Genomic DNA, 19,384 nt, shown 5'->3' on the forward strand with positions numbered 1-19,384 from the left:
TTATTTCTTGATAAAGTACAAGCTTCTACATTCATTGTTAAACATGGGATTGTTGGAATACTGCCAGCTGGAGGTGCTTACTTGGGTTGCCATTGCGTTGGGGGTGGCCTTGCAAGGACTTGCAGCGAAGGGGTTCTGGGCAGGACTGCAGCGCTGTCTCACCGCTTGTGTGCAGCTCCAAATCAAGGCTTGGTGGTCATCATCCACATGCTGCTAGATTGCCCTGTGCTTAATTTAGTGTGCGGTAACTCAGCTGTCTGGGGTGAAGACAAGAAAAAGCATTATTTGAAGGGGGGGGGGGGACGGGGGACACGACAACCACTGCACTCCAGTTAAAGGGCTGGTGCTCTGCACCCCAAGCCCAGAGAGGCACTAGGGGAGAGGTGTATTCCTGGTGGATGGGGAAAAAACCACCGGGTTGAATCAAGGAGAACCCTCCATGCCTTAACAAAGTAAAGGTAGCTGTGATCCTAAAAGTTGAGCATAGGCAGAGAAGTGCTACCCTACGAGGTCCCGGTGCGCTTCTTCCACGGGGCAAAAAAAAAAAAAAAAGACCCAAACCACCCAATCCTGGGCTTTGGGTGGTTTGGTTTTTTAATGGCTCTCCCGCTGGCGGCCGCCGCCTCCCCTTGGCCGGGCAATGCAGAGCCGCCCCGCTGCGGGCTCCAGCTCCCGCCCCTCGCTCCGCCCCGGCGGCCGCTCCGCTCCGGTAGGGCCCTTGGGGGTCGGGGGGAGGGAAGGGAGGGGGGTCAGGGCTGCCTCCTCCCCAACCGCCGGGTGCTTTCTACGGGAACGGGGCGATAACGGGACTTAAATCCCAGAAATTGTTGGCCCCGGCGGCGGGGTCCGTGCGGGGCAGGTGGGCGCTTCTCGGGCAGCCTTGGGGTGGGGGCCCTGCAACGGCTGGTTTCGGTGGAACGCGAAGTACGCTCTGGGGTTTGTGTTTGGGTTCTTTTTGGTTTGTTTGGGGGGGATTTTTTTTTAGTATAGAGCTAGGTAAAGGAACATTGTGAAGATGCAGGGGGGGTTATCTGCCCGGCGGTGGAAGCAGACAGCGTTATTCTGCAGTTCCTGTAGAAAAGGCTGTGCTGGAAACAGCCGAATTCTGGCGGAAACTGCTCCGCGTAGTTGGGTCTGGACAGTACTTGTCCAGTATTACTGGGCTGCTGCCATGGTTGCCGGGGGCAGATGCACAAATGCCTGTGTCAAAGTGAAACTCGGTGAGGAAACAAGCTGGACGCAGTTCCACTGCGCGCAAAGAGAAGTGAGACTCTGAGCTGGGTGGGCAGGAAGGTTTTACAGCATCAAGCCGTACTGCCACTAGCCTTCGGGTAGGTTCGTGCACCCGACCCAGCCCTCACACCTTTCACCCTGCCCAAAGAGCCTCCTGGGGAGCATCTCGCCCAAATAAATCCCTGCTCCGGCTGTGCAGCGTCAGCCCTGATGCTTTGTCTGTTCGGCGCTTCGCTTCTGCCTTCGCTAGCTGGTACGTCGCCTTCGGCAAACAAAACCTCAGGCTCTGCCTGGGCGTTTACGGCTGCTCAGCTTTGTTGGGACTCAGGTGCGTTCGTACCTGGACGCAGCGTGCAGGTGGCTCGCTTGTCGCTGGCAAAGCAGGCTGGTGAAGATAGCAGTGCTTTACACCGCTGAAGGTAAGCGTGCATCGAAGCCTTTGGCTGGATTGACACCTTTTTGTGGCGTGGTTTGTGCCAGGAAGGTGGGCGGCTTGCTGAAAGGTGTCTAAGTCTCCCTGAGCAGTTATTGTGAACGTGCTCTGTGCGGGATTTGGGTAGAAGAGCGGGGGGAAAGCTGCGTGAGTGAGCTCTCTGGGGTGCGCTGGGCCTGTGGGACTGAAGGATTTTAACTTGCAAGCCTGCCAGCACGCGTACTTCCAATTTCAAGTTAGAAAGCAAGGAATTTTTTAAATAGTGTCTTTAAAGTTAGTGTGATAGGTAAGGTTGAGATATACAGTTTATGTGGAACCCCCCCCCCCCCACTTTTTCAATGTGACTGATTTGTTTTCAAGAAGATGCACTGACAAATTCTTGCTGTTTCTGTACCCAGCTGCAACCCAATTAATTCAGTCTTTGTGAGTCGCACAAGATTAGGTTAATTTTTTGAAGAGCGTTTCCCCGAGTCCTTACTGACTGTTTTATTTTTCAGCTATAACGATGGAGAACCTGCGTAATGCCAACAGCAGATTTGCACTTGATCTGTTCAGGAGGCTTAATGAGACCAACCCAACGGGGAATGTTTTCTTCTCTCCTGTTAGTGTCTCTGCTGCTCTGGCCATGGTCCTTTTAGGGGCCAAAGGTAATACAAAAGCACAGGTGCTGAAGGTTAGTAAAAAAAGAATATATATATAATTTCTCTTTTGCTTTATATTTTATTTACATTAAAAATTGTTGTGGCTTAGAGGACGGAAAATGAAAGGAGGGTATTATTTTTATGGGCTCAAGAAAAGATTTCTGTCATGCTCAGAGTCTTCCTCAGGCTCATTTCTGCAGTTACCTTCTGCCTGCTCTGCTCCAGAGCCCTCTTTCCATATTTGCTATGGCCCTTGGTTCTCATTTTATTTCACTTGTTAATTCTTGAAGTAGGAAACTAATTTCATTAATTAATCAGTCACCATTTAAATTGATTGGAGTTTCCAGCAGCAAGGCCTTATTAGTTTTCTAGAGACATTTGGACAAAGAACTATTGATTTATAATACAAGGTCACCAGTGGTACGCTTATTGCTAATAATACTGTGTATTTTGTAAGAAACACAATAGTAATATATAGTTCTATATTTAGAGGGTAACAACTATAATACTTGATGGTGCTACCTAAGTTATCAGTATCGTAGTAACAGGCACTCGGGTATCTGGAGGAGCTGAGCCCACATGCTTGTTCTTACTGTAGACTTAGTTTAGGTAGGCTAGTTCAAAAAAACTCATTATAAATTGCAAAAATGGCATACATGGGAGTGTGCCAGTTTCCCCTGAGGCCTCCTGCACGGAAGGGACTTGGTCACTATTATTTTTCCCCTTTGTTAGGCTAACGCCCATTGGTGCAAAAGGGCGTATGAGACTTCTCATTGCAGTCATCGTCACGTATTTGGCCATGAATAAGTTCACCTTTGTATTCTGGACTTTAGGAGGAACTGTTTTATACTGTTGAGTGGTGCTGTGCTTACTGCATAAGACAATAAAATTATTTTCTCATTACTTGTACAAACAGACTTTGAATGTGTATTTCATGTAATCAAACTGACAGCCTCGCCCACAATAAATGTCCTGACAGGAGAAATCATACAAAAAGAACTTGAGGGGGGGGAAAAAAAAAAAAGTGTTTCAGCACAGTCACCCTCAATAATGCACGTTCCCATACCATAATGCTTTGCTTATGAAAACATAGCTGATTAAGGAGGCAGTGACTGGTAACTGTCAAGGGCTGTTTGCAAGCATATAGAAATCTGTTTCTGTGATAATAATCCTATTGTAGGTTGCCTCCGTGACGGTTTTGCTCAGCTATTCATGTGTACAACCCAGCTTGCATTAACGTGGGCAGCAAGGCCTGACCAAAAACCCGGTGAGATAAAATGAGGGCTTTCCTTTGGAACCAGGGGCTGTTTCACAGCAGTCTCAGAAACAGTCTTTCTCAGTCTTCTGAGAAATACATGGTTTAAATCTGAACGTGAATGTCCCTGCTCTGGTCTAGCCTTCCCTGTCGATGAGGTCTGGCAGCTTCTGCTGTCATATCTGTAAGCCTTGGACAGCCAGCTTGCCTCTGGGAGAGGAGGTACTGGTGAAGAAAAACTGCAGTAATGCATTTGATTTTTAAGATGATGCAGTTTTATATATATATATAAGCAATTATATGTTCATAAAACCATAAAAGATAATGGTTCTAAGTTTTCTTAAGACCCAACCTGTGCTAGTTTTGATCGTATGTTCTGAAAAGCAAAACCCCTTGGGCCAAAGGGGAAAGCGAGAAAGCTAAAGTGTCCCTACGGCATCGTCTCCCTTTTCAAGTCCCCACCTGGGAATGAGTCCTTGTGCCCAGTGGTCCACGGAGGGGAGGCACGCAGGCGTGGCGTGGACAGGACTCGGGGCCGTGATCAACAGCTTCAGCTGTGGCTACGCATAAACCAGGAGCTTAACGCAAGTAGCTGATGCAGGAACAGTTTCATTCACTCTCTGAGGTTAATAGAAGTCTCTAAGCAGCTTCCAGCCTCTTTTCTCTTTCTTCAACCTACCTACCTGCTGGATCGGACCCATCCTATAGATACACTGTATATTCTTTTAAGACCGTATTAGCAGCAGCTAGTTCACTTCTTTTATTTCAGACGCTTCATTTTGACAAAGTTCAAGATATTCATTCAAGATTTCAGACTCTGACTATGGATATAAACAGATGCAATGCTCCCTATCTCTTACGGCTTGCCAGTCGGCTTTTTGGAGAGAAGTCCTACAGCTTTTTGCCGGTATGTTGGTGCAGAGCATGATGGAACCTGGTGGGAAAATGCAGCTATTTTGAGTACTTATGAAGTAGAAATATTTCTAGGGATATTTCTAAATGTTACTGGGCAGTCGACAAAAGTGTTGCTTACACGCATATGCATTTCCATATCTGTAGGCATCTGTGCATCTCACCTAAAGGATGCTACACAGCAAACCCTTCTCATTGCTTGTTCGGTTCTGCTGCTTTTGGGCTCAAGAGAAAAAACCACTTGTCTAGGTTTTTAGTTTTCAGTAACTATCATAACACCCCACTCTGTTGCAATGAGCTTTTTAGGATGCAACCGGCTCTGTGTCTGTTGCAATCAGCTTTTTAGGATTTTTCATTGGTCTAGTACCATGTTACTTACATATTTTTGAAAACCCTGTATTTAGTTGGGAGGGGATGCCCAACATGTCTCAACAACATGCCTCTTCACCAGTGGATTATACCCTTGTATGCACCTGGGTTGCTATTTTTATCCCTCTTCAGCTCTTTTGGAGAGTTTTGTTTTATCCTGGCTGTGCTTGAGCCCGTTTCAGGAGAATGACAGGTAAATATTGCAACACCTGCAGTAAGCACCCCCTCAGCTGTATACATGGCAGATGAATTATGAGGTTTACTCTGAGAGGGGGAAAAAACCCCAACCTGTTAGAGCCCCACCTCAGAGCAGGTGATAAATTGTTTGACATGCACCTTATCTACATCATAAAGAGATGTTTTCTTATCCGCATGCAATGAAAGCTATTCTTATCGTTCCAAAATCTAGGATTTCCTGACTAATACTCGGAAATTATATGGAGCTGATTTGGCTACAGTTGATTTTCTTCAGGCTTGTGATGAAGCCAGGAAGGAAATTAACCAGTGGGTAGAGAAGAAAACTGAAGGTAAACTACTCTGGTTAATAAAGTAACTGGCAGTGTTTCATACTTTGGGAGCAGGAATAGGCTTTATTCTCTGCTGCCTTTAGAGCAGTTTAATTTTGCCCTGGGATATTCACTTGATGCGTTGGCAGAACCAGAAAATACCTAAGCAAGACATTTAAACAGTTCCATAAGTCCTGAGACTTTTCCATTTTTTTTTGTGTTCAGGCCGATGAGTGCAGGAGGAGATGCCAAAAGATAGATTTTTACTCATGAGTTGGAGAATTTGTTTTAGACAGTCCCAGTCCATATTGTATATGTATTTCTAAATCCAGTAATCCTAAGTGTGGGTATTTTCTAATCCTTGTATGATGAGTCATATGTGACAGTTTAAGCTAAAAATATTACATTTTCATCAAATTACTGTATATCAAAAGTTACAGTAGCATGTACTATTAAAAAGTATGAAGTAAGGTGACAGGTACTGAAAGACACTTTATTACAGGAGTGGACTGGAGTTCTATATTTGTAGTATTTCTGTGGCATCGGTTTCTTCATGTATGTTTTATATGCCAGCAACTTAGTACAAGATTTTGTTGTGACATTTTTTTCCTGCCCCCTCTGAAGGTAAAATCCCTAATCTGCTGTCTGAAGGCTCAGTTGATGACACGACCAAGCTTGTACTGGTGAACGCTATTTATTTCAAAGGCAACTGGGCAGACAAATTTAAAGAAGCCGACACCACTGACATGCCGTTTCGGTTAAATAAGGTAATACAGATACGTCTTGGTAGTATATATCTAACAAAATGGTCAAATAATATCGGTGCTAAAGCGAAGCTTTGTTTACAGATAAAATAATAAAAACATATAGATAGAAAGTCTTTAATGAATGTTTTCAGTTCACCCAAAAGAGTTTTTTATGGATTTTAGTATTCTCCTGTATTCAGGAAGCTATATTGTCGTCTCACTGAAATAGCGTCAGAGACAATTCTCACGTATAGATTGGGACCCTGCCTGTGCCTAGCAGAGTTTCTGTCCGCTAGCAGTTTCAGCTGCTATGAACTGTGCCTGTTTGTGATGCTAGATAAACAGCATTAAATGATTGCACATTTTGGTTAAGCCCCATTTTCTCAAGACACTGTATACAGTCATCTACTTTATGCTGAATAGAGTTGATCTTTGTTGACTTTTAATGTTGTCATTTTGGGGGCTAGAGCAATATAAAGGTACAGCAACTCGAAGAAATTGTTTCCGTTTGTGAGGTCTGTGCTATAGAAGCCAAAGGAGAACCAAATATTATACAAACTCATTATGTCTTCAGAAGAAACTGTTATTAAACAGTCAGTCAAGAGTTTGATGAAGGAAGTTTTATAATCACCTGACATAATGGAGGAAGAGTTTTTGCAAGAATGCAATTTTTAACTTAGTTGTTTCCTATCAGTTCTTTAAATGAGTATTTTCTTAACCGTTATTTTTGGTACCTTTTATCCATCCAGAATGAAAGAAAGACAGTGAAAATGATGTATCAGAAAAATAAATTTCGTTTTGGTTACATCCCTGAAGTGAGGATCCGTCTTTTAGAGCTGCCTTACGATGGAAGAGAACTTAGTATGATCATCCTGTTACCTGATGACATTGAAGATGACTCCACTGGACTGCAGAAGGTGACCCATCTAAGCTAATGCAGTTATTTAATGGATAAGTTCAGCCATTCAAAATTAAAGCCTTAATAAACCTGTGTTTTTAGAGCCCTATATCCATCAAGCGTATTTTTAGACATTTAGCTGTATTAGGAAGAGAAGTTTTGTAGGTTGTGTTCACGTGTCCTTTTGGCTTGACGAACCGAACCATGAGGGAGAATGCAAAAACAAAGTTATGGGAATTAACTTGCCTTGCTTTTTTTTTTTTTTTTTTAATGACAGAACTTTTCTTGCATTACCTTTCAAAGTCAGTATTTTCATAGCCTTGAAGTAGTGACAGTGTTTCCCATTAAATGACCAGGAACACATCAGCTTCTTTGAGCTCTCTGATGATTATTTTTGTTACTTGTTTTTAATTATGTAATTCCATTTAGTTACATTAAACAGTAACTGGGTTGAGTTGCTATCAGAGCATGTTCTTCCCTTCTGTACATTGCAGCAAGAAGCAAATGTCTGCATTACTTTGTAAAGTATAAACTGCACTGACTCCACCTAATTTTAATAGCATTTGTTTGATCAATATGGACCTATCAAAGAGATGGGTATGGTCATTTTTGTATAGTTGCTTTATAGTCGTATAGTGCTGTATAAAGCCTTGTAAATGTTACTGAAAATGAAATATTTCTACACTGGTGATATGTAATGATCTCTGTCTTTTTAATTCTAGCTGGAAAAGCAGCTTACCTTAGAGAAGCTCCAGGAATGGACATGTCCAGAGCATCTATATTCCACTGATGTTCATGTGCATTTGCCAAAGTTTAAGCTAGAAGAAAGCTACGACCTTAAATCAGATTTAGCCGCTATGGGCTTGTTGGATATATTTGACAGTGGCAAGGCTGACTTGTCGGGAATGTCAGGGGCACATGACCTCTTTCTCTCTAAAATTGTCCACAAGACTTTTGTAGAAGTGAACGAGGAAGGCACGGAAGCTGCAGCTGCCACTGCTGGCATTGCTATGCTCTGCATGGCTATGGAAGAGGAGTTCAATGCTGACCATCCTTTCCTTTTCTTTATTCGCCACAACCCAACGCAAAGCATACTTTTCTTTGGCAGATATGCTTCTCCATAAAAGAGAACTTCGCATTTGCAGACCAGTTCCTGCTGTAGTCAATGAAAGCTTTGCTCCTGAATGAGTTGGATTTTGATCCAAGAAAGTTAATGCTCCTGTCTTGGGTACCCAGTCACTTTTTCACTGAGATTCTGCCTTTCCCACTAAAACAATCCCAGAGAAACTGAGAAGTAATTTATTTTTCTTTCTTGAGATTGCCATAAGCTTTAATAACTAAGAAATTCTTAACTGTAGGCAGAAAAAAATCTTTTTAAATTGGACTAGAATTAGAAATACTCTTGGAAGAAATGTGTGTCTTTTAAAGCACGGGATCACCCTGTACGCATCCTTGCATGGGGTTTCTCGGTGTTGACAGCCCCCTGTTGTAATAACTTACAATAATCCAGTCATTCCTTATGCATGCATACTAGGATGTTCTTGCAAAGCTGTTCCTCCCCTAAAGTCTTGCTTTTCAATACCTTAATAAAATACTTCTAGGCACCAAAAGGCATGATACTAAACAGCTGGGTTTACCCAGTTCTGTTGTGAAATCGGTCAGATGATAACATTTGTTAGAGACATCTATTAATAGAGAAAGGATTAAGCTATTTAAACAAAAGTAACCCCTTCCAGTCATTAGCCAGAAAACCTGCAATGCAGCTTTTGAATGAGGAGAAGAACAACAACTTTAGGTGATGTGTTTAAAGAGGATTTTTAAAATTTATAGTCTGGTGCCATTTTAGTTATTGAAAACATGAGAAGCTATCACGGCTTTGAGGTTTTAGGTGCTTGAAGCTAATGGGTGCCTTTCCACAAGTTCAGAAGTTTTCAATATGACGTTAGATTCTGGCCAGAACCTATGTAATCCTCAAAAAATGCTTCAGCTTCCCAGAGGATGTCTGTCTATAGTCTGCAATAAATATCTGATGTGTCTCTATGTACAAGGATTCAATATTTACTGAACTGATACCTCTTTATACACAAACCTTTTGTACTGTACAACAGCCATATGCCTGGGAGCCACTGTAATTACATACTGTTAGTGTTCTGTGTTTATTTCTGGGGTTATTTGCTTGTATCATGTATATCTTGGGTACTGTAATATTTACCTGTACAACTTCAGTTCTAAGTGGAGCACAATAATTTCTGTAATTGCAAACTTTCCATAATTGAAAAATATTAATTTTGTCTTCATGCAAATAGAGCCTTTTTCTTAAACTCGTGTTCCAAATGGAAATTTCTGCATGCAATTAAGTATCTCAGAGTACAAAAATAACCGTCTACCTGAAGGCTAGCTCCAGAGAAAACCACTGGTGCAGCAGGTGTGATCAGCTGCCTGAAGTCCTTGGCCCGTTCAGAGTAGGTGAAAATACTGAAAAACAAATTCCTCAGTAGAAGAGATGATTGCATGAACCATCAGCTTCCCCTGCAAGTGTAATGACCCCAGCTGCTAGCACCTACAGGCAGAGAGTAACGGTTTATATGCAATGACACGAGTACTTGGTCTGCACATTAGTAAACGTGTTTCCGTGTGTTAGCAATACCTCAGTTGCAAAGGCTCTGGTAAATTTGTAAAGGAGAGCATGTATTGCAGAGTGCAGATGTGAACATAACCCCTTCTGTGCTGAATGCTTCGGAAACCCAATGCTTCACAAATAAGTGAGAAAAATACTGGCACAAAGCCCATGTAAAAACTTGGACGTTGTATTAGTTCTGGGCCTTTATCTTCAGCCTTTTAGCAAATAAAGCTTCTGCTGCCATAGATGGGTTTTGGCTAGAGTAAGGCTCAAAACTCCACTGTAATTACATCCTTATCTTTATATGCTTAAACTCAGTCAATGCATGCAAGATACGTGACGTCTGAAGGCTTTTAGGGCTGTAATTACCAGGATATCAGAAGAAAGATAAAACCTTGCATAATAGTACAAATCAGTGTAGCTTTATGAGGAGACTCATGTATTTATTACTTTGGTCTCAGTATTCAGTAACTGAAATATTACATTGAGACAAATTTGGCTTTCTACAGACAGGATGCACAAAAGAAAATCTCTGCAACAAGAATCTCAATCTCAATCAAGAATCTCTCAACCATTTAAAAACCCCCAGCCGGCCTATTGGCAAATATCCCCTTCCCATAATTCATGTCCCATATAAGAAGGTTGTAAGTGTTTTTTCTTAATACTCCTTTTTTCCCTGTGCTCCTGTCAGAACAAGTGACTGACAAGGGCTGACTCCAGCAGGGAAAACTGGAATGCCAGCTGTATTCACATTTCTAAAAAATGAAATGCTGCTTCAGCTAGCTCATGTGAAGGACTTTATTTTTGGAACTACTGAATGAACACAGGTCTCACTGAGTTCAAAGAATGGTAATTTTCAGTCTGAGATGCTTTAACTGAGGAAAAAGGAAGAAAATGTAATTTTAATGAGTTAAAGGTACAACATATATGAGAGAATGTCACATCAGAAGTCTCTATATAAAATCAGGACCCTAGCCTTAGTCTTAGCTAAGTAGCAGTCAGAAACCCACACTCCCACTGTACAAAAAAAAATACTTTCCATATATAAAACCTTTCATTTATATTAACCCAGGGGACTGCAACATTAAAAAGTCAGACTGACTGCAGCTAAACTTCCTAGGAGGGGACCAAGAAGTACTTGAGCATGAAACTTCCCTGTTCAAAACTAATTTGCAACAGCCTGCTGGTCTGAGAAGACAACATGTGATTTTCTTCCAGTGGAAGAGAGGATTACAGCAGAGAGAGGTCACTCTCCATTTTGGCCGCTCCTAAGCAGACCGGGCTTTATAACAAGCCAAAACTCAGAGCAGTTGTTGCTCACTGTGATGAGCAAGACAGACTTTGTCCTACTGCTTACATCGACTCTTTACGATAGCCCTTTGATTTCAGTAATTTAAAAAGAAAAACCACCACCCAGCACCACCATTTGGCTGCTTTCTGTCTGAATCATACCATTTAAGTTGCTCTTCCTAGAAAGTATCTACCATCGTGTGGATAAGGAGGACAGTTATCTCTGGGTTTTAAGTCACCTTATCCTAGAGATAAGTTCACATAGATGAGTTAACTCAGAGCATGTTTAGTAATACTTGCAATGTTAAATGTTTTTATATATGACTAAAATCCTGATAAAGTACATAAACCTGATCAAATCCCCAGATGTCTCGGGGACAGATATTTGTCTTGATTTTTTTAATATGGTTTCATTAGATAGGAATAAGACCAGTGCAATTCACTTGAACCTATTGAGATAAAGAGGTGCAACTTAAGTCAGGAACTGGTTTTTTGTTTTTTGTTTTTTGTTTTTTTTTTTTTGTTGTTGTTTTTTTTTATTTTTATTTACTGTAGCGAACCTGTCTAGCTCTGTCATGTCATCTTATGGTAGTAACTAAATACGTACTCTTATCCGTATTCAGTAAGGGGCCTATGCAATCCCTGACTACTTAATAAAAGACAAAAACCACAGCCAAAATCCTGGAGAGCACAACCTGTTTGGAAACATGCTGAGCATGCGCAGCGGCTGCTGGCAATTCAGATGATGAGTTCATCGCATCAGCCAGAAAATGTTGTATCTTCAGGTTAAATAGAACTTGAAACAACCAGCTTGTATAATCACTTTGAAGTCCTATCATGGAATATGATAGACAGTCATTTTGGCCAAGAACTTTTCTCTCAACACAAGAGAAAATACTCACAGAAAAGGGGAAAAAAATGCAGCCTAGAAGTTAATGGAGGATTTAAATTCTTTGTGCATGGAAAACAGTGCAAGAAAAATAAAATAGAAGTAATGATTTCACAAAAATATTTAGCATAAGAGCCTGGACAACCCCTTACCAGCTATATCATCCATTTTTTTATCTGCAAAAGTCAAGCTAGCTAAATAATAGAAACAATATTAGATAATTTTCTAAAAAACTGCAATGGAATTCATTGGGGGCATTATTTAATTGATGTTTCTGGTCTTGCTATCCATATCTTTGACATTGGTGTGTTACTACTGGGAGAAACAACTTATATCAGTACAAGTTGTTTTTCACATGTATTGAATTCCCCAACATGGGCTATGGGATGGCCTTTCTCATGGTCTGTGTTACTTCTTAGTGGAACAACCTACGTAAGAGAAAAAGAGATCGTGGTATGGCAGATTTTGATGGTGCTCCTGAAGCTCCAGTGGAAGCAGCTGTCACCTGACAGGATCATAAATCTCATCCCCAATTTTTTGGTGGCAGTGCAACAATATTTGGTATTTCCTTAAAGCTCTACACTCTGATGATGGATACACCAGTATATCAGTATTTGATTCTTAAGAAGAGACCATTCTTGCCCTTAAGTGAGCTTCAAAAGGTAAGCCCCAGGCACTCAAAAGCCAGAAAACAAAGAAATACACTTCCACTATTTTTTAATTGCATTCTTTCATCTTGCGCTTTCGGAGCAACTTCCCTAGGAGATTGGCTTCTGCTTGTTGAAAGAAACATTGCCAATCCTAAGCAGACACTTTACACATCATCGTGAGATGAAACAGACATTTTTGCCTTGGGTCTGTTCCAGAGACACAGGAATGATGTGGGGTGAAATGTCCATTTGTGAGGGCATCTGGTCCTGGCGGACTTTTTAATGGAGCACGGAGTTCTTCAATCAGTGGAGACGACCTTCTTTAGAGGGAATAGAAGAGATGCGCATCAGTGGGAGGGAGGAGCAGGGAGCAGCCACTCTGGTTCCCGTGTAACATCTTGCTAATCACCATAGGGAGGAAGGGAAAAGTGAAATAATACTTTGCTTGGAAAGAGGCCACGAGGCATGATGGCTTTTGAACTTTAACTTGTTGCCAACATTTTAGTAACCTGCACATCATACTGCACTGTCTGATGGAGCTCTCCTGAGGGGTGCGATCTCTTTTCATATAGGACTGAGAAAAACCCACCGGTGGCTGAGGAATGAAAAAGCACCTCTGAACATTTTGCCAAGCTGTGCTGCCCTCTGAAGGAAAGCACGTGCTGCTTAGATTTATTCCAGCACTGGAAAAGATATCCTGACTAACTCTGCTCTGAAACTGGGGCATGGGGAGACAACTGATAGTTTCCAAGGAAAGGGAGGAGTAGGGGAAGGAGAAGGAAAAGGCATCCTACCCAGAGTACGCAGTAAACTCAGTCACAAGGAAAAATATTAGTGTGCATCCACCACATGTAACCATTGAGCTATTGGCTTAAATGTTGGCAGTATCCCCTGGCGTAGGACAATCGCAAGCTCGTTTGTCTTGTGTATTAGTCACTCCACGAGCACTTAGTGAAATCCCTTTAGCGCTTTGACTCTCGTCCTGTAACGCGGCAGAAAACCTGCAGAGCCCTAGCCATCCTCTGTGACCTTCTGGTGATGGGAGAGACCGAGGACTGGGGGCCACTGGGGAGTTCATCTGCATGATAAATAGAACTGACCTAGGTTCCTAGCCAGACTAATTTTGCCACTGGGAAATTACTAATGAAGTCTCCATAGTAAGGTCAGCAGGTTCTACTTATTATTTTTTTATTTTCTCTTGGTGGGGAAAACGGGAAACAGTACCAAGAACCATGCGAAACTCACCATATACATCGAAAAAACAATTGTGACCAGTGCAGGAACAGCTTGATTAAAGCTCCTTCTCCCCTCCTCCACATCAAATAAACAACATACAGTTTATGGAAACCCAGGACTCTGTCTCACCCCATGCACCTCCTCAGCTCCCTTCTCGCAGGCTGAACTTGTCTCAGCAGTAGGCGTGAGGATCAGGGAGGGAGGACTCACCACCGCTGTTCTGCTCCAGTCCTGAAGGAGCTGTTTTGTGGGGACCAGTCCCAAAGCTCCCATCCCAATTCTGTGATTTCAGCCTCATGGCCGGTGCTGATCACAGCGGTCCTGGCTGCTTGGATTATTCTGAACCAGTGTTTCAGGGGCGCTTCCTCACTCCATTACTCCCCCGTGGAGATTCAGCTACGTTTGTGCAATCAGGAGTCCCGTAGCCCTGCTTCCACCCTGACCCACGTGTTCCTCCATACGGTGCTCAAAAGCTCCCACGGGAGCACCAGACAAGATCCCTGGCTCAAATCTGTTAGTTATGAAAACTTTTGCTAACCTGGACTTGTATAGAACTGAAGTCCCTTAAACTTCTGGGGTGGCCTTACCATGACCACATCTTGCCTTATTTCTCCATACGCCTTTCAGAGGACTAGCAGGATAAAAATACTAATCTAATTAATTACTGCATTAATTCAAGCAAAAAGAAAGTTCCAACCCAACAACAGAAACAAGTGAATTATGGGTTAAAGAAAACCCATGCAAATTTACACAAATGAAGCTCGTCCAAAGACTTGCTCATCTTTAGAAAGACACTTTGCTCCAAGCTTTCAAAAATTATCAGTATTATCAGCTTCTGGGCCTCATCAGATGCGATGGAGAGATACCAAGCCTACTGCCAGTTTTATAACCCACTGTTTAGACAAGACAGGGCAGCTGTTGACCAAAACCCTTGGCAATGTGTGTCCAACCCCAGAAGAGAATAGTTGCGACATATCTTACAGCTGAATTATCCTGGTAGTTTCAATTTCTTGCAATATATAAAAGCTAACATTACCAAGAATAAGAGTCTGAAATATCTCACTAGTAATTCTAAACCTGTCTTCACACTTTGCGGGTATTCTTCATCACTAAATCCTCTGCCTAGCATACTCCATAAGCATGCACCAGGAATGCCCTCTAATATCTGACCCAAATAGCAACACTTTATGTCCTCCAGATACTAGCCTAGCAAAGCAAAATAAACCCATCTTTTTGTTACTTTCTTCAGTGTTTGTTACTAAGTAAATGCTGAGTTAAACTGGTTTTGAAAAAGTAATTATAGTCCACTAATGGGTTATAACTAATATATCCTCTGTTCTAGGCAATGACTTCTCATACACATGCCACAGAATGTAAATGGTTATATCTAAGCCCTCACAGATATGGAAAGCCTTACTTCTTGCATTAGTACACATATGACCCTGGTCAGTCACTTGGCATTTAATCTCAGAGCTCCATGAGTAATCATCCTCTGGCTATCATAAGCTATCATGAAAGGTTGTGGAAAAGCTTTACAAAGAGAAATTCTTTCCCTTCAAGTACAATTTTTGGTGTCATGTATTTTATGATTCTAGTGCTACCCTGGAGGTGCTCATGTGCTTTTTTTCAAAAGTCAGTTAATTTTTATTTTGGGACTGACACTGCAATTATTAAGTAATTTTAATTTTAATTCATGTTATGATTTCACCCATCTTTGTTGTTTTTTACCGGATAAAACACAATGCCCCTGCTAGACAGCTGAGAGACTTAACAGTTTACAGTTATGGTATTTTCTCTGTAATATGAGGAATAAGAAATGATCCTTTGTGGGTACTTAATATAACAATCTTCTGCAACTTCTATTGTTGCATAACTTGTCTGTGAAATTACAGGAAAGGCAATGCCTACATCTCCATCCCCACATACCCATTTAAGTCATACCTTATATCTGTTAGTACAGAATACTTCATTTATTACCTTCATGACACATCTGACCTAAACATTTTTTTCCTGCAGCTTTTAGAGCATTCGCAGTTTGGTCCACAAACAGACATAGCCTCATTGTCAGGAGGGGAGCGTGGGGAATAGATCCCATATCCTTTTTCCTTAATATCACAATACTTTATAAAATAGTACTTACGTATCATGTCACACACTGTAGATAGAGATGTGAGGTGGTAGATGAGGAAAAGACTCAGGCTCTGCATAGGGCTATGGGTCTTTGTCTCCTTCTAAATAACAGACGGAGAACTGCCACGTCAGAGAAAACTTGCAGTATAGCACCGTATGCATAACGCATGGCTGCTTAGAAGCTAATGGGAGAAAGGAGCACAGACTAAGTATTTACAAAGGGACAACCCACAGTCTAGTCAGACCGGGTTAGAAAAATCTGTATTTGCTTGAACCACAATTCATATCGATTACAGAGAATGCGTAAGTATCACCACTAGACCATCTTCTACTGGAAACCCAAGGTATTTGTTGCACAGGCCATACCGCATTGTTGCGGTTTCCTGTCACCTCCAGCTCTTGCACCTATTGATGCAGAACTTTTTAAAGCCACATTTAAGGGGACAAACAGCTACAGTCAATAACTGCTTTTAAATGACTTTGTCTTACCTGCAGGCTTTCTTAGTGCCTCACTTCCACTCTCTCCATGCAGCAGCAGATGTCAATTTTTCTCATTTCAGCCACAAGCTCAGCAATGCCAATTTTCTTCCTCTGCACTTTTCCTGCAGGACGGAGGCAGGACCATCGCGGGAGCACTGAGAACACAGAAGAGACTGTCTCTCTTTGCAATTTTGCAGTGGCAAGCAAGCAACTCAGAGGAGATGCTGCAGAGAAAATAATAATCTCTGCACAGCTGGATGGCTGTCGCCTCCACAGCCACAGACTTTTTGGCTGATAGAGACTCTGCCAGCTAAACTCCACCAAGTTTTTGCTGAGTGCAGACCACCACAGAGGATTTTCATCACGCCCACCCTGAATACACCAAGCTGCTCCAGAACAGGGAGTACTAGAGAGGCGTATGGGGCAAAACACACGATTACCATTCTGCAAAATTTCTCTGCAACTTTTGCTGTAACAGCTGGGACGCAATTTGTTGTAACAAGGGAAGTTTGATCAAGTCTTAAATAACTAAAAGAAGAGCTGTAAATAGAAAGTTAAGGCTTTGAGTAAAGACTTCCGTCAACTGCAGACAAGAAAATACAGTCTGGGGTTTCCCTTGGGTAAAACTTTGTAGTGTATTCGATTTGAGCATTAGTAGGTACTAGCAAAATTAAGAAAATCTGGTGAGGTCAACCCATTCTTTTTGCTAACAGAAGAAATTAAGAATGGAAGAAATAGCTCAGACTGCTATTTAGCCCAACACTTCTAACTGCCAGTTACATCAAAGGGAAGCACACCAACCTCTGGTACACCTGTAAAGACAGAAAAACATCTTTAAGTTTACCAATCCATTGATTTGATTTGGTTTTCAAGTAGGGGTCAGCCTGCAAATCACAGGCCATTTAAATAAATATTCACATCAACTCTCTGTGTCTTAAGAATTAAAGTGAACATTGATTGATAGCACAAGCAATTCTGCTAAGAGTATTCTGGATTAATACAATCCGTGTTTTCACCTCTGTTCCCATCTTTCTACGTATCTTGAAAGGGCAGACACAAACTCAGAGAAGTAGCTCCTACCCTGCTAAACCATCCTGCTTGATGGTTTGATGCATGACACGAGTCATAAAATCAAAACCCATTCAGAGCAAGGCCATCCTGCTATGAAGAATAGTAGTACTTATCTGAGGAAGGAGAACACATAGAAACATTTAGAGAATCTGACTCAAACCCTCTAACAGTACACAGTCGTGCAATCGGTTTAATTTCTGAAACATTTCAGTTACACCACAATCCTTGGCTGAAGTTCTACATTTTTTGTCATGAAGAAGAACTTAATAATATGAAGACTAGCAAGCTGGGAGCCTCACAACAAAATTAATCTCCAATACAAATACCCTTTGGTCAAGAGAAGACAGTAATCAAAAGGTTTTGCAGGTCATATATTGAAAGCCTTCGATCAAGGCCAAGGTGCAGCAATCTGTCCTGAAACATAACAGTAATCAGCTGAATTTCCTGCTGCAGAAAAGTTAAAGTTGGCTTCCTGACTTGGAACTGCATCCTCAGACCACAGACCTCCCGGTCTGCAAAAGCTGCTTTGAATGAACTCCAGATGTGCCGTTGTGGCAGCCCTTCTGATCTAAGCACCAAATGTCAGACATTCCCACCTGCAATTTCTGTATATCAGGTAGCTGAGCAGCAGGAGGCTGGGTTGTATCACAGGTATAGCTTGAGAGAAGTGCAAAGAGCTCGGCATGGCTCCAATCCAGAACAGTTTTCCTTTGCCAAAGAATGAAATATTTATTTACAAACTGAATTAGGTAGCCAAATAGAAGTTTTTAAAAAACGTTAAATGCAATACTGTAAATGTGAAATGAAGCACCAGTCACTGTTCAGCAAATGCAACACATCAGAAAAAGCAAATGCTTCAATAGTATTAAAAAAAATAAAAATCTGTGGTACATAGTCCTTTTGGAGGAGAGTTAGTAACCTTCCGACACCTCTCAGGGAAGTCAGCAGAGCCACCTCCTTCTTCTAGTCAGGGACATGGCACTCATAGTTGAACAGCAAAAGAAGATCAGAAGCTATACATAAAGCATTTTAAGTTTTGACCTCATCACATTTCATAAACTAAGCAGGATCAGGACAGCATCCTCACACTCCATCAGGTAACCAGTACAGACACAGTAACAAAGGTATATGGGGCATGTAGCAAGCAAATCCTGAGTAGTTACCAAATAAATCCAGCTGGAACTGCACTGTGCTACTGTGTCACTGGTACTTTTCAGCCAAGACAGACATCCATCACTGGTGGCCAGTTTACTCCACAGCGCTTTGACAAGTGTGGACAGTTGCCCCAGTGGCTGCTCAGCATTTCAGTAATGAAAATCTTCTTCGCTAATTATCTGCTGTAATTCTAGCCAAACACAGTCCTCTTCTGCTACCCAACTGCTAGTTAGCACAGTCATACAAGTCATACATGGTTTTAGCAGTTGCTGACTTTTCAGCACACTGGACCACTGCACACTTAAGGAGGATTGAGGAGAAGAAAAACAATCAGCACTTAAGTGAAGGAATGTTGTCAACATCAGGGACACTGCCATGACCATGTTTTGCTTACTGAAATGTTCAGTCAACAGCAGTCTTGGATGTGGATATGTTTTCAGTAGGAAGAGGAAGCCAAGCTTTCTATTATAACAGCAGTAAGTCAATTTGTGTATCTCAGCCTTCCAAGTCAAAGCTAATGGAATTCCTGAAGCACAACTGGAAATGCATGAGCATGTGTCACTACCAGTAATCTCCTTTCCAAAAGCACTTCCCAAAAGATTATCAAACAATAAAAATTTTAAGTGATACAAGTTCCAAACCTAACATAATTCAGCTATTTTCATGACTATTCTACTTCCAAAATTATTTAAACTTGGTCTGGAAAGTAGGGATGATAAAGTTAAAGGAACCTCAAACTTTCAAAACCACACCGCTGTCCTAAGAATATTTAAACAAATGCAGAGATGCTATTTTTAACAACTTTATTGGTTTAATAAATGTTGTTGTACAAAATTAGCCTCTGGAACACCATAAATGCAAGAATTACAC

The 19,384-nt window shown here is 41.7% G+C and overlaps 1 protein-coding gene across 6 annotated transcripts; it reads left to right on the forward strand.

Moving 5' to 3' along the window:
• Positions 1 to 683: 683 nt before the first annotated feature.
• LOC126048582 (leukocyte elastase inhibitor-like) lies at positions 684 to 9,806 on the forward strand. 6 transcript variants are annotated; one of them, XM_049823769.1, is made up of 7 exons: positions 684 to 709; positions 2,164 to 2,339; positions 4,332 to 4,469; positions 5,253 to 5,370; positions 5,974 to 6,116; positions 6,845 to 7,012; positions 7,716 to 9,806. In XM_049823769.1, the coding sequence occupies exons 2-7, from the start codon at positions 2,172 to 2,174 to the stop codon at positions 8,115 to 8,117; spliced, it is 1,137 nt and encodes a 378-aa protein (XP_049679726.1). In that variant the 5' UTR covers positions 684 to 709; positions 2,164 to 2,171; the 3' UTR covers positions 8,118 to 9,806. The 6 variants fall into 6 exon arrangements, with proteins under 6 accessions (XP_049679726.1, XP_049679727.1, XP_049679725.1 ...); XM_049823770.1 differs by lacking the exon at positions 684 to 709 and adding an exon at positions 750 to 936; XM_049823768.1 differs by lacking the exon at positions 684 to 709 and adding an exon at positions 845 to 924.
• Positions 9,807 to 19,384: the final 9,578 nt, after the last annotated feature.

This window comes from Accipiter gentilis, chromosome 20 (genome assembly GCF_929443795.1).
Source record: "Accipiter gentilis chromosome 20, bAccGen1.1, whole genome shotgun sequence".
Classification (NCBI taxonomy): domain Eukaryota; kingdom Metazoa; phylum Chordata; class Aves; order Accipitriformes; family Accipitridae; genus Astur; species Astur gentilis.

Excerpts from the sequence above, each read along its gene's own strand:
- LOC126048582 (XM_049823765.1), top strand. The coding sequence starts at position 1,444 with ATGCTTTGTCTGTTCGGCGCTTCGCTTCTGCCTTCGCTAGCTG. Across the intron at positions 1,487-2,163 it reads GCTTCTGCCTTCGCTAGCTG|CTATAACGATGGAGAACCTG; the intron begins GTACGTCGCCTT and ends TTTATTTTTCAG. Across the intron at positions 2,340-4,331 it reads CAAAAGCACAGGTGCTGAAG|ACGCTTCATTTTGACAAAGT; the intron begins GTTAGTAAAAAA and ends CTTTTATTTCAG.